Source organism: Asterias rubens, chromosome 15, assembly GCF_902459465.1.
Source record: "Asterias rubens chromosome 15, eAstRub1.3, whole genome shotgun sequence".
Classification (NCBI taxonomy): Eukaryota; Metazoa; Echinodermata; class Asteroidea; order Forcipulatida; family Asteriidae; genus Asterias; species Asterias rubens.
The window spans coordinates 944,086-960,813 of NC_047076.1; the positions used below are offsets into that span (position 1 = coordinate 944,086).

General features: G+C 38.2%; 2 protein-coding genes across 3 annotated transcripts; both read right to left on the bottom strand.

Moving 5' to 3' along the window:
- Window positions 1-152: 152 nt before the first annotated feature.
- On the bottom strand, window positions 153-5,728 carry LOC117299794 (aldo-keto reductase IolS-like). 2 transcript variants are annotated; one of them, XM_033783315.1, is made up of 9 exons: window positions 5,670-5,728; window positions 5,298-5,435; window positions 5,025-5,087; window positions 4,467-4,604; window positions 4,056-4,109; window positions 3,300-3,458; window positions 2,375-2,605; window positions 1,679-1,840; window positions 153-1,166 (listed from the first exon to the last, which is right to left on the bottom strand). In XM_033783315.1, the coding sequence occupies exons 2-9, from the start codon at window positions 5,409-5,411 to the stop codon at window positions 1,071-1,073; spliced, it is 1,017 nt and encodes a 338-aa protein (XP_033639206.1). In that variant the 5' UTR covers window positions 5,412-5,435; window positions 5,670-5,728; the 3' UTR covers window positions 153-1,070. The 2 variants fall into 2 exon arrangements, with proteins under 2 accessions (XP_033639206.1, XP_033639207.1); XM_033783316.1 differs by lacking the exon at window positions 5,670-5,728 and adding an exon at window positions 5,632-5,655.
- Window positions 5,729-12,658: 6,930 nt separating this feature from the next.
- LOC117300198 (histamine H2 receptor-like) lies at window positions 12,659-14,592 on the bottom strand. The gene has a single exon (XM_033783923.1). The coding sequence runs from the start codon at window positions 14,590-14,592 to the stop codon at window positions 13,585-13,587; it is 1,008 nt and encodes a 335-aa protein (XP_033639814.1). The 3' UTR covers window positions 12,659-13,584.
- Window positions 14,593-16,728: the final 2,136 nt, after the last annotated feature.

Here is a 16,728-nt window from a genome sequence, read left to right on the forward strand (position 1 = left end):
CTTTATGATCATTGATAAAGGACCTAAATGTCTTTTTATATTTTTGTGGAATTTTATTCAAAGCCTGATCACTTTAAATAACCCTTTCAGAAAAAATCATGATTTTACCACAAACAAAGAACTACCCAAATAACAAAATGTACTTTTGACACATTATTTAATAGTTTTCACCTCATTGTTTCACTTATACAAACAGTAGTAAATCGAAACTTCTACAAAACTGACACATTTACTAACAAAAACAGTGTTTCTATTTGCTTTTTGAAAATATCAAATTACTCAAAGGTAAAGCCCATTAATCCTATAATTAAAATCAAGTTGTTTATTTGTCCACCATCACAGTAAAATTTTCAATAGATTGTGGAAAATATATAATATATATATTTTTTTACATACAAAGCTTCATTAATTTAACGATCAGGCTACTGAAAGAATATATTATTGTCAAGTATTTTGGGTACTTCAATGAAACCATCATTAAATACTATAATTGACAGGCCCACAAATTTGGGTAGAAAAAAAGGGGCCATACCCCCACAGCCAGAAGGCACCCAGGGATAATTGCTGTTTAATAAAAAAGCGTCAATGGTTCCTCAAAAGGAAAATCACATTTGATTTCCCACAAAATTAATAGTCTACTGTTCTAAAACAAGTTTTTGATTACATCAGGTGTAACGTGCCAACTAAAATCATTTATTATTTGGCTTGTCTCATTTAGCGCATTAACCATAATTGTTTCCCTCCATCTAGGAGATTAATATTTCTTGACACATAATTTACAATATAATGATCCATTTGGCTGGCTAAAAATATTTCTCTTTTAAATTGCTTTAACATATAAAGAAACAGACTCATGAGCATTAACTAACAAGATTAAACTTTTATCCTGAAAAATAAATCCTGAATAGTAATCATAAAAATGGGTGGAAGAACCCCATGTTTTAGAAATAAACCCCATGTTTTAAAAAATCAACTCATGGCAGAATAAACCAGTATATGAGATGACATTCTTCATTAAGGTACCACTAGTTTACTTTAAACGTCACTGATCTGATGGTTAAGATGTTAAATTACTTATATCTGGAGTTCTTGGCCCACATGTCTGGGTTGCTACCAAGTGTCTCTTTCAATGCAGCTGTACAATCAGAAAGTTTCTTAAGAATGGTCTGAAAAATAAATGAGACAAAAGTTCCTTGTTAGAAAAGAAAAGTTCCAACCATGAATTGATAACAAAAATAATAGTGGCCTCTTATATAGCGCTTATATCCGTCACTCCGTGAGGCTCAAGGTGCTCCAACATTCAGTATTTTCCTGGAGCTACGTTTTGGAAGTGTGAGACCTATTCCTTTAAATTGCATCATGTAATGGTTTACAAGGTGCTGTGGCGTAATATGCAACCCATCAAACCAGGAACACCGGTGCAAACTATACTCCTTTTACATAGCATCATGTAATGGTTTACAAGGTGCTGTGGCGTAATATGCTGCCAATCAAATAAAAAACACCGGGGCGAGACCCTTCTCTTTTTGATAAGTGCACTGGGTTCTTTTGCGTGCATAACACAACACATGGGGCCAACGGCCTTAAGTCCCAGCCTGAGGACACATAGCGTCATGCCCGGGTTCGAACCCAGACTCTGCTGAACAGAGAGTACACCCCTATAAAAGCTTTTATATACCTGTGATAATTTGATAAGTTTGCAGTTATCTTCAAGCTGTTGAGGTGTTCTACATCCTACAACGACAGATGCAACACCCTCCTGAGCCAGAATCCAAGCGAGGGCGGCAGATGACATTGGGATATCCTCCTTGTTACACAGCTCTCTGATAGCACTTATTGCCTGCAAGTAAAAGTTGACAATTAAAAGATGACAATTGGGCGGATCAGGTTGGTTAAGTGGTTTCTTCTCCTGCCTTTCACTTCTGTGGACCCCAGTTTGAATCCAACCTTAGACCGAAACCTTGCAGGTGGATTGGGTTTTCCTGCCAGATTGCGTAGGTTTTCACCTTTTGAGGATTTCCTCCCACGTCTAAAACTTCTTCTTGTTTCTTCTCGGGTACCACTTAATGATTTTGGTAAAGTACTAGAGTGAAAGTTTGCGACAATTCAAATCTTATCTTGACCAGTCACAACCCAGACCTGAGAAGAGATCAGGTCTTGAACTTCACTCTTAAAGGGGCAAAGCAGTTTTCCTCTGATAGGGGTACTTCTATGGGGAAAAGCGCATGAAGAGGGCACCACAGCAAAAGCACAGGGCATCACGGCACTTGCTGTGCGAGCCAGTTTTTCAAGGCCTGAGTATATAATGTCTTTATAACTTTAAGTTAAATAATTCTGAAAATTTATTGATACTATTTTTACAAAATGAACAGACCTTAAAAGTTTCAGTCTCTGCCCCAATCTGACCATGGCGTGAGAGTGAGGTACTCTCTGAACAGAAATGACGAGTCCTACGCCGTCCCTCAGGTACATCAGATACTTGGTGGAATCGTCCTGTCAGTAAACCTTGCTGGAGTGGAGAGTAAGCAAGAACTGATGGGCCGAGCATTTTACTGGTTTGAAGGACGTCAAACTCAATGGCTCGCCAGAGGAGGTTGTATGGGACCTGAAGTATACAATCAAAGAAGAAAGTTACTTTCTGCTTTTTCTCCTCCTCGGTTAGTCTTGGTTCAAGACGTCCTCAGGAGTAAGAGTCATTGCTGACAAACAAATCTGAAACAAGGATGCAACTTTTAGGATGTAGGCCTCTTTTGAAATGATGTCATTTCAACCTTTTGGTAACCTCGATATTTATAGATTTTACAGACTTTTTAGAAGCAGTACCCTCAGCACAAGAGAGGTAGAACAACGAGCAGGTTTTGTTTACATGTGGCGACAATTATGGCTGATTTTCTTGACTAGGCTGACTTCAAAAGTCAGATAAAAGACTGAAATGTCTCATCCCTGGTTAGTACTGTACACTGTAAAGCGATCCGGCTCTTTCACAAAGGAGGTTTTGTACAAAGACGACTCTATGGTTTGTAGTTAATTGTCTACCAATGGCATGACCAAAATCTGAAGTGAGCTTTAGTAAGTAAACAAACCTGTCCCCTGCAATCGAATTGTTCCTTTACTGGAGCATATGTTATCGTTTTCTGTTTTGGTGACTCGTGTGTCTCTTCTTATAGGACGTTGTTTTAATTTGTCCTCCTCTTGCCTCTGGAAGCCAGTCCTAATGCTTCGTTTTGAAAGTACAAGGGAAACAAAATATGCAGCGAGCTTTAGTGAGTAAAAATATAACCTCAACTGATTCCAGTCACCTGTAATGAGCAGGGTTTTCCACCAGCTGTGAACATGTCCTTGATGCTGGACGATCCAAAGTTACAGATTCCGTAATGTTTGATGCGACCCAAAGCCTGCTGCCGTTTCAACTCTACTACCGTTTCATTCACGTCTTTCATATTCACTGACCAATGGACCTGAGTAAAGAATTGATTCAAAAGGAAGATGATTACACAGGATGATGTAATTCAGGGCTTAATGTAAACTTGGAACAGCGAATGACAAGCACAGAGCTGTATGGAGACTTGCAAAGTTTGAGTGATAAGATCAGGGAACGAGGAATGAGATCTGCTGGGCACTCTAGCAGGACCGAGGAGTCTGCATCAAAAGTCAATCACTGGGAACCAAAATATGGACGTAGGAAACACGGCAGACCAAACTTGACCTCCTTAGATGTTTTGAAGAAAGACACCGGACTGGAGACAGCAGAGCTATTGACAGGAATTCAGGATAAAACCCTATGGAGAGCCATCACTCTTTGCAGACACCACCCAAATAAACAACATTTGGTTTTGATCTTCATGGAAGATATTGACTCTCTCACATGGGTATGGGGACTGTCTTGTAAGACTTGGGTCTTACATCATGGGAGAAATGACACTCAAGGTCTGACCTATGGAGGACAATTTGAACATCTAAAAATTACAATCAACTTTAGATTTTTCCATACAAACACAATATACAAATACAAATAGGATGTTACAAGACTGAAAACTGAAAACTGAAAAATTTACCTGGTACAAGTCAATGTAGTCTGTTTGCAGAGCTTGAAGACTGTCTGTAATGGCCTGAAACAAAAAAGGCAAAATAAAAATAAGAACTGGTTGTCTTAGTCATTCTGTATAGTCATCTTGGAGAAGATAAAGTCAAGACGTCTAAGCCTTGCTGGGCACTGTGTCATGTAGGGTGATCCTATGGGAGCCAAAACATGGATAACCAAGCAGAGGGAGGCCAATCAAGAACATGACGAAGATGATGAATGAAGATACAGGGTTGAAGACTACGATTGAACTAGCCGGCTGCATGAGGGAATGTGATGTGTGGAAAATGTATTATCGCGCTTTTCTCAAGTAGCCACTTGGGTCGACAGAGTGAGTGAATGAGTAATACAAAACACATCAGAAAAGCTTTAAGATCAGCCATACTTGATCAATGTCAGTGGCAGTGTATTCTTTAACCGATCCTCCGACATGACGTCCAAACTTGGATGCAATGATGACGTCTCTCCTACGTCCAGCAAGACATCTGGCAAGAACTTTCTCTGAGTTGTGATTCCCGTAGGCCTTTGGAGAATAAGAAAAGAGAAAATCAGAAACTGAAATACTGAAGAAATTTTTTATTTGCTCTTTCAAATTTCAAATGCATTGGCATTGAGAGCGAGAAAGAAAACAAATTTTAATACAGAGATTATGTTTTCTTTGCTCTATCGTGGTGGGGGTCACCTTCAGACTTGCAATCACAAGGTTGTGAGTTCGAATCCTACCAAGCTAACCGCTGATCTCACAATGTTGCTGAATGACAGGTCGTTGATTGGTGCAATGACATTAAACTAATGTTTGTATTACAGAGATTGGTCCTGCCAGCTTGGCACTAATATCCCCTTGTGGAAGTTTGCAGAGTTTCCTAAGTGGTAAAATTATCTACTCAATAAAAAAAAATATATAATGAATGTAAAAGTAATTTAATTAGATGTAATTTCTCACCTCTGCCGTGTCAAAGAAGTTAACACCTAGCTCGATCGCCTTGTCAACAATTGCCCGAGAAACCTGATTGGTAGAATAAAAACAGAAAAAAATAAAAAAAATTAAAACCAAATAATGAAGATAAAGACTAAAAACTACAACAGTTTATTGTTTGGCTCAATGACATGAGTAGTCGTAGTTGCGATTGTAATCATTGATCATCCCGATCATCGCAACGAGACTAGTCAATGAATGTTTCACAGAAAAAATTGGCAAAATAATTTAAAGTTTTACATTTTCGTCCTGTGCTGGCCACGTTTCATCTGCTACTCCACCATTAAACTGCCAGGTTCCTACACAGATTGGTGATACTGCTAAGTCGCTGTCTCCCAATGTTACTCTTTCCATTATGGGCACTAGATAGAAAGGTTTCTTTAACAGAAAAAGACAGAAAAAAAGTTATAGTAAAATTAGCGAGGGATTGCTAAATATGGACATGTTCTTTTCAGCAAAATAACGTATTCGCTTAGGGCATAACATGTAGAAACAAAGGCATACTCTCCATCTAGAAAGTGTGACCCCTCTTTTAAGGAAGAAAATAGCCCTTAAAATTAGGCAATCAAGTAACCTTGTATTTTAAAACAGAGTAAAAACCCCGGAACTTACCGTGTGTTTTGTCGTCTGCTCAAACGCCAGCTAATAATAAGGAAATCTGACCAATAGAGGGCGCTGTTCAACTTCTCTCTGGAGAGAGATGGCCAACTCGCCAAACGACGATGCTTGTCCGAGTCAACTCGACCATTCACTTACAGTAGGCCCTAAGGTTTTGTATTCAGTCGAGTCAGGTTATGGTCGGGTCATTTTACGGTCGAGTCGGTGTTCGGGCGACTTCTTGCAGAAAAGTAGGTGTTATTGTCCCGCGCGGATTCAAAACACGTGTTTGCTTTAAACTTTTCCTGTTGTTCCCGACCGATAATGTCAAAAGGAATCTAGTGCCCCAGTCACTGGGTCTACTCTCTGCGGACACGCTTGATGGGCTCACCATGAATGACCTTTGCTGATGTTCAAATATTTTTGCAGACATCTGTAAACATATACCATCTTGTGAGCTGTGGGACTTCACAAGATCATTGTTCGAATAGTCAAAATGGATTTGGAACATGAGGCCTACATACACAGCATCATGCAGCAATCCACTGGAAATTTCCGACTGGATAAGATAATGTTAAAATGAAAAGCCCAAAATGAGGAAGCCAGTCAAGCAAGCTAAGGTAAGCCATTGTTTAGCATGGGGCCCTTTTTATTGCAAAGCCAGTAAAAAACACTAACAAAATTTCGTTCCTTTGAACTGACATCGGGCCGGTGTGTGATGATTGCAGGAGCTTGATTTATCCCCGGCCTCGGAGACCGTCCCACATCATTGGCAAACTGCCGGTACAAAATTCTTCTGTAGCGCCCTCATTTGAATCCGTTTCGTTATCATCATAAAACTTGGTAAAGGGGTAAAATTCATGCTTTTATTTCTGTATTTTTATAAACATGTATGTTTTTTGTTGGAGGGATCTGGGAGGGCACATCGCTTTGATGACAGTTTTTAAAACTTTTGCATTACCCTGGACGGCCCCTGCCAACAAAGAATTATGTCCGAAGATTTAAAATAAATAAAATTTAAAATAAAGGAGAGCTGTCGATAATATAACTCATTGTGAGAAACAGCTCACCGGGAACTTAGTTTGTGAGAAAGAGGTGAACTTCTGAAGCCTGTTATTAGGCATCTAAAAGCACACTTGTGCAAAGGTTCACAGATTTGTTTTGTATGCATGACGTTGGGATAGGGCCTGTGTGAGAACACTGGTCTTAGACAATTAGAAAGGTGTCCAGCTTTGATAGGCCTAATCATAATCTCCGGTCGGTTGACGGATTTCCCTACCTGCCGCACCCGTGCAGAGCCACATTTTAGTGTAGCTAAAACATTATGATAGGGCTTACTCCACTATGGAGCGCGTATATACTAGTGGAATTTTAGGCATTTACATTGTTGACTTTATATGAATGCAGTTTCTAGAACTTGCCCTTTATTCTCTTTGGAAGAGTGGTGTTTATGTCCTAACTAATCGGATTTCAGGCATGCCAAGTAATGGCATGTTGCCGAGCATATGGTTTTATGCACTAGAGAGGAGGGACTCTCGAGACGATTTATTGTAGCAATGAAATCAAACACCAGTGTGTGTGATTAATATTGGTAACAGCACTGAACACTTTTGGTAATTACTCAAAGTAATTGTTAGCATACCTACTTGGTAACCAGCGATGGAGAGCTGTTGTGAGAAACGGCTCCCTCTTTAAAATAATGCAGTTTGTGAGATGGGGTTAATTTCTCACTCAAATAATAAAAGACTTGAGCTGAAGTTTTTTAATATGCATCTGAAAGCACGCAAAATGTATGCAACATGGGTGTTTTTTCTTTCATTAAATTCTCTTGCAACTTCGATGACCAATTGTCATAGGTTTGTTATTTTATGCACTATGTTCGAATACATCGAGTGAGAATATAGGTCTTTGACAATAGTACTAAAGACGTCCAATGCCTTTAATACTACCATGGGACATGGCTGATGAGGGTGGGTGTAGGGGGGGGGGGGGGCTCGGTCCTTTCAGTCGCTGTCTTGGGGCTCATAAGTCTCCTCTTTTTAGGACGTCAAACATACATACATACATATCAGCATTTATATGAGGCGCCTTTTTCCCAAGGTTACAAAGCGCCTACAGAAGATGCAACAAAGAAAGAAATCCAACCCAAGATGTTCCAATGTAAAGTGAAGTAAACGAGTCAAGTATTTCTGTACAAGTGAGTCTTAAGTAGTTTTTTGAATTGTTTATGTGAAGTTGCATGGCGAAGATGTGATGGTAATGAGTTCCACAGGTTTGGAGCACTAGCAGAAAAAGCACGCGAACCAGCTCTGGAGACGGTGCGATGTACAGCCAAGAGGTTCTCTGAGGAAGAGCGTAGGGAACGCGGTGGGACATACGGTTGTAGACGCCCTCCTCTTGCCCAGGAGGGCAAGCCTGATGCTGTGTTTTGAAAGGGCAACTTGGCACCAAGGCATTCCTCCTTGAAGGGTGCACCCTATGAGGAAATTGTGAATTTCTATTGGAATTTTCAAGGGGCACCACGGCAATGACCAGAAGGTATTTGCATCTGTTTACTTTGATAAAAGACAGGCCTGGGAGGTATATCTGTGGGTTGCACAATAGTGCCCAAATTACTTTAAAAGTGTCTTTATCTATCCCACAAACGCGGCCAAAATTGAACTAATTATTATCACGAATAGCTTATGAAAACAATAATGATCTACTTCCAATAAAGTTTTGTAACTTTGTATTAATAAACATTTCGAACAATGAAATGCATGACCGCATGTAGTGAGCGGGATTCGCTACCTTAATTAGAAAATAATAATTCTATATACTTATAACAGTATAATAATGTGCGTCATTGCGCTTACTATTATGTCGTTTCAATTGTCAGTTTCTCATTGCTGTAAGAACTCTATTATGTAGTTTTCAAGACCGGTAATAATAATAGAGGTCAGTTCTTAGAAAGGAATGCAAGCTATTAAATGAGGCGGAATGCACGCTCCAATTTAAGTAGGTGGATATCTGGATTTGAATCGCACTAGACGGGAATTCCAACCTTGGAGGAACAATAATTGTTGTTTTTATTAAGAGCAAACCTCTTTGTATTAAGCAAGGGACGTTTTTTTATATATTACATTTACCTGTCATTTCATTTGATTGGCATTATAATATTGTTCTCGAAACGAGCATACGTTTATGACTAAAGGAACACACAATAATAATAGCATATTTATATTATTTTAAAAATAATTGTTAACCATTTAGCCACTGTACCGCCCAGCCGCATATAGCGATACACTGTATGCGGTACGAGGAAACCTCGCTAGCTTGTGTTTGTAGAAAAAAAGGAACATCAAAAGAAAACTCGATAGTCATTAGTAGGTCTACGCATTTGTTAATATATCTTAGTTGTTATAGATCGTTATTAATTCTCCCTTCACAGTTGACTTGTCAAAAGAAAACTCGATAGTCATTAGTAGGTCTACGCATTTGTTAATATATCTTAGTTGTTATAGATCGTTATTAATTCTCCCTTCACAGTTGACTTGTCGAAGCTAATTCTGATGAAATATTAGCTCTTACGAAAAATAAAACGCTCATTAGTAAACAGGAAACTGTTCATCACGATATTGTCGAAAATTAATGCCTTTAATCAGTATGAGCATTGAGCCAGACAAAAGCCTTGAAAAGCTATTGTGTTCATTTTATCCGTGCACACAAATATTCGCCATAACAATTACCGCAGCCGTTTAACGAGAGGCATTTATTGTTCCCATGAGAACTTGTAATTTTATACAAATATTACCGAAAGGGTAAAAAATTGTGCATACACATTAAGCCATGGCTATCTTTTAAAATTTGAACTACGATTCCAGTAATTTACTGCAAGAATCTTGAGAAATTGGATTTAAGCAAACTCGGGCGGTGCAGGGACAAAAGGGTTAAATGAAAATTTAAAAACTAGTTGACCAATTTGCCAAATGGCTTCATAGTATTTGACTAACTTAAGGCATTTATCGTGAACCATGACATTTTTTAAAATTAATTACAAAAACCCACAACCGAGAAAGTGAGAGTTTAAAGGCACTGGGCACTATTGGTAATTACTCAAAATAATTGTTGGCATAAAAAATAACTTGGTAACTAGCAATGGATAGCTGTTGGAAGTATAAAACATTGTGAGAAACAGCTCCCTTTGAACTAACGTAGTCGAGAAAGAAGTAAATTTCCACGAGTTTGATTTCGAGACCTCAGAATTATATTTTGAGGTCCCGAAATCAAGTATCTGAAAGCACACAACTTCAACTGACAAAGGTTTTTTTCTTCCATTATTATCTCGCAGATTCGACGACCAATTGAGTTAAATTTTTCATAGGTTTGTTATTTTTATGCATATGTTGAGATACACCAAGTGAGAAGACTGGTCTTTGACAATTACCAATAGTGTCCAGTGTCTTTAACCTCACAAAGCAATTGTTACATTGCTACCTAAAACAAATTAACTCTTTTCTTTTCTCAGCACTTATTTTAACGAGTGCTAAGAAATCAAAATTGTTTGTGCTTTGCGTATGAGAACTGGAAAATAAAACAAAACAATATTCACTCACCATTATTTAAACTATAAATTACTGTTAGCCAATCCCTTCATATGAAACAAACTCAAGTCACTTTGCGGTAAATAATCTTCCAAACTGAGTGTCCCCAAAATCAATTGTGTAAAAAAATAATGTTCCCCAAAATTACTTGTTTTACAAAAAGGCACTTTTAATAAAGATGATTTGCTTAAATTAAACATTATAAATTTCAACTGAGACGCAGGTTCATAACAAACCAGTGCCCAATTTCATCAAACCTGTAAACACAATAATTTGCTAAGCACAGAAATGAATTGCTTAACAGAAACAGGTTACCAGCCAAAATGACATAAAGTTTAGAATGTTGTAGGAGGTGCTCCACCTAATTTTTGCTAAGCAACAAATAAATTTGTTGAGCAGTAGTTTCTTGAAACAGATTCATGAAATTAGGTCAAGAACCTGTTTATACCTCAATGATTTAATTCGCAATGTTTGTCAATAATTAACAAAGATCGCACAAATCTATGATAGCTAAAAAACGGTGTAACACTCAAATTGACGCTTAAAAGACATTATGAATGAATGGTCCACATTAAAACATGTAAACTTATTGCCTTCAAAAGAACAAAAAAGTACTAATACATTATTTATTTTATTTTACGAAATTGTAATAATATATTTTTCTGTTGGTTACCCAGCATTTTGTAAAAGGGTGTCAAAATTTGCTTGAAATTTAAAAACGATGTGTCCAAATTGTTCACTTAAAATATATTTACATGCACATGACAGATAAAATAGGCCGGGTCTCCAATTTCAAAGCAGGGTGTCCAAAAAGACACCCACATACCCCTCTGGCTTACACTTTAATGTTTTGGTCCATATTTAAAATTTTATATTTTAAAATTAAAGCTGTAGGCCCCAACCTTGAATCTTTTCAGTATGTTTTATGACACATATCGCCACAGAACTACATAAACCAGCGCCTGGTCAAAGAAAATGCAATAGCTGGCCCCAGTTGTTTATTCCTTTGTGTCGTAGCAGAAGACAATCTAATTAGTAGTGACAATGTTTTGGTTTGATGCAATAAACCCCAGCACACAAAATGACCCACTTATTAGTGTAGAAACAACCCCGGTCTCTGTTCACTGTTTGTGGCTGGAATTGTGATGCGAAAATCAACAAAGACAGTTTGTTGGAATAATTTATCCACTACTGCAGTATAGTGTACATTGCCTCAAGGCAAATGAGTTATGTTAATATACTTTAGGTCACCTCGTCTATTTAACCAATAGTAGCAGTTTGCTGACACCCCGAACTATACCTTGTGTAAAACAAAGTTATTTCAGCCAACGGCGTACGATTGTTTTTTTGTTTTTTTTAATAATAAACCATAATAATAATAATAATAATAATAATAATAATATTAATTCAAAGATATAGATGTAAGCATAATATGTACCAAACCATCGATATAACCACTGATATAACTTATATTGGTTCAAATATATAATAATTTTGCAGCAGTTTTCTTGACACTACAAATGCTGTTTGTTGTCTTGATTCAAAGATATTCTGTACATTGTTAGCATAAGTTGTATCAATACTACCAATGGTTTACCAAAGTTGATTTATGTGTGCAATAGCAAAGTTTGTATAAATACAACCATGATGTACCTTTATATTGATTTAAAGATATTAAGTATCATTAACAGCAGTTTGCTGAAAACACAAGTACTGTACCTTTTATTGATTCAAATAAATAATTAATAGCAGAAGTTGTATCAATATAGCCACTAATAAAACTTACATTGATTCACAGATACTAAATATATCATTTAGCAGCAGTTTTGCTGACACTACAAATACTGTACCTTATCTTGATTCAAAGATATCATGTACATTATTAGCAGAAGTAGTATCAATACAACCATTGCTTCACCTTGCATTGGTTCAAAATTATTTAGTATAATATCATTAAGCAGCAGTTTTGCTGACATTGCCAATGCTGTACTTTGTTTTTAAAGATGTAAAGTACACTTAGCAGAAGTTATAACTACAACCATTTGTATACATTATTATATCTATTACCAGATATTACCATTATCAGCAGTTTGGCTAACACTGTACCTTATTATTGATTCAATTAGAGTATTGAGAATGTGTCGACAACTCGGGGTCTGGAATTTCATCTTAAAGGCCAGGGTCAACATCATTTTGCAAAGGGCACTGGGAAAACCGAAAAGTCTATAATGGCAAACGGCCTAATTTCAAAGAGCTGCTCAATCAGAAAATATTTCTGAAAACAAATCTGCTAAGCAAACATGAGCAGGATACCAGCCACACACTGTACATGTGCATTGGTAGTTTGGCTGGTAACCTTATTCTGGTAAGAATAATTTTGTTGCGCTTAGCTAGTTGTTGTGCTTAAGCAGCTCTATGAAATTGAGCCCCGGGCAATAGATGCCCCCGTGTCCTCCCATGTAAATTCAAGCCTGTAATTGTTGTATGATTGCCCCATGAACACATCGATACGAGGTAGCTAGAAGCAGAATTAGTTCCCGGTATACTGAATATAACAGCAAATTGTGGGTCATTAGGATAACTCAATAATGATCTCCATTTAGACATTTTCAATCAAGGCAAGGAGTCAAGGTGGATTGAAATCATCGCAAGTGATCCAGCTGTGCTCTATTATTATGCATTTGGAATATAAAACGATTTAACCTATCGAAAATGGATGTCTTGTTATTTATATATTATACGACAGCCACTGCACAAGTATAGAAAGAGGCTTGGGCCCATCATCATAGAGCTGCTTAAGAAAACTGCTTCGTGCTTTTAAGGAAAAAATGCTTTACATTTTTCTGCTAAAAGCAAAATGAAGCAGGAAACAAGTCATAATTTGTACACGTGACTCGGTATTGCGACTGGTAATCATTAGGGTAGACATAAGCGCTTAGCTACTTTGCAGCTAGCCCTTTGAAATTTGGCACAGGTCAGTGGCAACTTGAACATTACGAAAAAAATGTAATTGATGATACCACATTGCAAACAGTTTGAAGCTCCGAAACACTTGTTAAAATTTTCCTATGTGTTTCTTTCACCCCGGTTTAAAAAATGTCAATACTTTTTACCGGTATTATCGACTTGGGGTTTAAGTGGTGTTTGAAGCTTTGTATTGAAAGTAAGAAGCAGCTTGAAATGGTAAATTTGCGGGAACAACCATGTGTAATAGTCTCTTTTGGGAGGAGTGCTCCGAGAAGAGCCGGTTTTGGTCTCGACGTTTCGGACAGCACTCTGCTCGTCTTCGGGAGGATGCTCGAAGGATTAAGGATAGAGGATTGTTCGCTTTGACCAAAGATTCTAAGTTAACGTCCTCTACTCCGCTCAGAACCCAATTCTTGAGTTTTACATCTCAGAATTTTCTTGAACGCCAGCTTAAAGTCCGGATGCCGTATGCCGTAAATGAGTGGGTTAATACAGCTGTTGCTGAGAAGGACCACACCAAACGCCGGCACAATCGCCTCACCACCGGGTAAGACCGTCAACATACTGTACGGTGTGATGCAGAACAAGAAGATACAGATAACGATGAGCATGTTGATGGTGACGGCCATTTGACGTCGATTGACGGCGGTTTTACGCGCTCCATTCCCTTCTACGATTCTCGACACAGTTGGTGCCGACACCCGGGCCATACGGCGAGCGTGCTGGCGAACATGACGCCATATCTTGGCGTACGATACCACGATGACGGACAGCGGCAACGGAAAGCAACAGATCGACACAATGACATTAAAAGTCATTGAGAACCAATGCGAAGTACTCCAAATACACATGTCATATTTATCATTGAATCCCATGAATGTCAAATCGATTGTCAACGGCAGGAGAGTGAGACTAATCGGTACGGCCCATACGATAGCCACGAGGAAGCCTAGTCTCCTTCGTGTCAGGAAAGTCTGATATTCTGTAGGGTTCATTGTCACCAATGCACAACGGCACAGCGCAATCCCACCGAGACTATACAAACCGGAGCCGATGGACACGAGTAAAGCTATCGCCGCTACACTACAAATCCACTCGGGTAGCTTCCAGCCATCCTCGCTAAGAATAGCGAACCCCATCCACGGTAGATTCAAACAGTTAAAGAGGTCAGCCCCGCTCAGGTTGACCACAAAGACATTAGTTTTAGTGCGGAGTTTCTTGTAGACGATTACAGCGAGGATGACGAAGGTGTTACCTACGATACCAATTGCGGATATCATAAAGATGAGAGTGGCGTACACTACACGGTATGCATAGCTGGGGTACACTATGGCATCAGGCCGCTGGGTTGGTTCATCTAAAACAGTCAGTGTGGTCAAGTTATCCATATTCAATTTATATACCACTCGGGTCACTTAAAGGTCTGTCAGTCCATACGATGCTCTGCTGAAGAAAATACGAGTTCCTCAAAAACTCAGTCTCTGAGTCGTTACTCACTGTCTTGGACGACAAGTCTAAGTTCAAAAGATGCTCTGCTGAAGAAACTATGAGTTCCTCAAAAGCTAAGCCTCTTATTCACTGTCTATGATGTAGTTATTCCGGTCCGTACGCGTACGATGCTGTGCCGAAGAAAATAAGAATTCCTCAAAAGATCAGTGTCAAAGTCGTTTTCACTATCTTGTATGATAGGTATTTCGGTCCCCACGATGCCCTCTTGAAGAATATGAATTCCTCAAAAGATTAGTCTCATCGTTCTTACTTACTATCTGAAGATGAAAGGTCTTTCAGTTCCAAGTTGCTCTGCTGAAGAAAATACAAATTCCTCAAAAGGCTCTGCTGAAGAAAATATGAATTCCTCAAAAAGTCCGCCTGATCGTTTTTACCATCTGTCTAAGATGACAAGTTTTTCATCAGTCCCCACGAAGCTCAGTTGAAGAAAATATGAATTCCTCAAATGCTCCAGTCGCATCTTTATTCTCACTGTCTAAGAAGTATGTCTATGTCTTTGAGTCCACACGACGGTCTGTTGAAGAAATCAATCCACCGTGAACAACCGACTTTTTACCCCAAAAATCGAAATGAAAAAATTGTTGATTCTAAAAGTGAAAGTTTAACCCCCAAAAATGTCCACAGATCCGGTTTTCGTCAGTATCCAAACTCATTATCAATCTATCGTACACATCTGCCGCTCTAAAGGTGCACTTTGTCATCCATTTCCACTCGCAATAGCAATTAGATCTATATCAGTTTTTAAAATGGAAATGAAGTCGGTTCAACCATGGTAGATGGTCAATGTCCAAGTTGGTGATGGGTAAAATTTTGAAATTCTACGGTAGTTAGTGATGTGATACCCAGCGATACCCAGGTGAGAAAGCTATGTTTGGCGCGCACTTATACGTTATTACTTGTAGTACGAAACATGCACGTGTGTCTAGTGTGTGTGCAAGCTACAAACTGACTGTAGTAACGTAAGATCTATCCATGCTTCTCTATTGCGCTGAGCGAGATAGTAAAATAATGCCGTGATTAAACGTGACGCAGGACTAAAGAGGTGTTTATCAGTTCCCCATTGGCCGATAATTACTTAATGAATGGGCGTAACATTTTACTAATTTGCATAATTATAGATATGTTGGATATTGTTGCGGGTACTTTCCAGCAATTATGATGGACGTCGGTGTGTTACTTTTTTTTTTTTTTTTTTTTACTTGAATATCTGCATATAAAATAGAATATTTATGGTTTTGTTTACTGTGTGTTTAACTTTGTTTCGCCTTTAGAACTATTGTGACTGCAAGCACGATGATATGATAGTTTTCTTATTTTAAAGGCAGTGGACACTATTGATAATTACTCAAAATAATTATTAGCATAAAACCTTTTTTGGTGACGAGTAATGGGGAGAGGTTGATGGTATAAAACATTGTGAGAAACAGCTCCCTCTGAAGTCCCATAGTTTTCGAGAAAGAAGTAATTTTCCACGAATTTGATTTAAAGACCTCAAGTTTAGAACTTGAGGTCTCGAAATCAACCGCACAGAACTTCGTGTGACAAGGGTGTTTTTTCTTTCATTATTATCTCGCAAGTTCGATGACCGATTGAGCTCAAATTTTCACAGGTTTGTTATTTTATGCATATGTTGAGATACACTAACTGTAAAGGCTAGTCTTTGACAATTACCAATTGTGTCCACTGGCTTTAAATGAATTTAAAAATTTAATTCAATTCTATAAAGCTAGCATATAAATCATAATAGTGCTGAAATTGTGCTTACCGGCCACGATGATAAAAACTACGTACATTTTGTTTCAATTATACCAAGCCATCCAACAAAAATTATAACATATTTTATTTATCACATTTGTCATGACAATCGACATTATAAACAATCTGACGTCACAGGCGACGAATGAATTGACCGAATATTCGTCTATCGGCAGAGTTTCGTATTTCGAAAACCTTGTACAATAAGTTGTTATTAATTTCTTTCTCCGTCGGCAAAAATTCACAAGACACAATAGTAA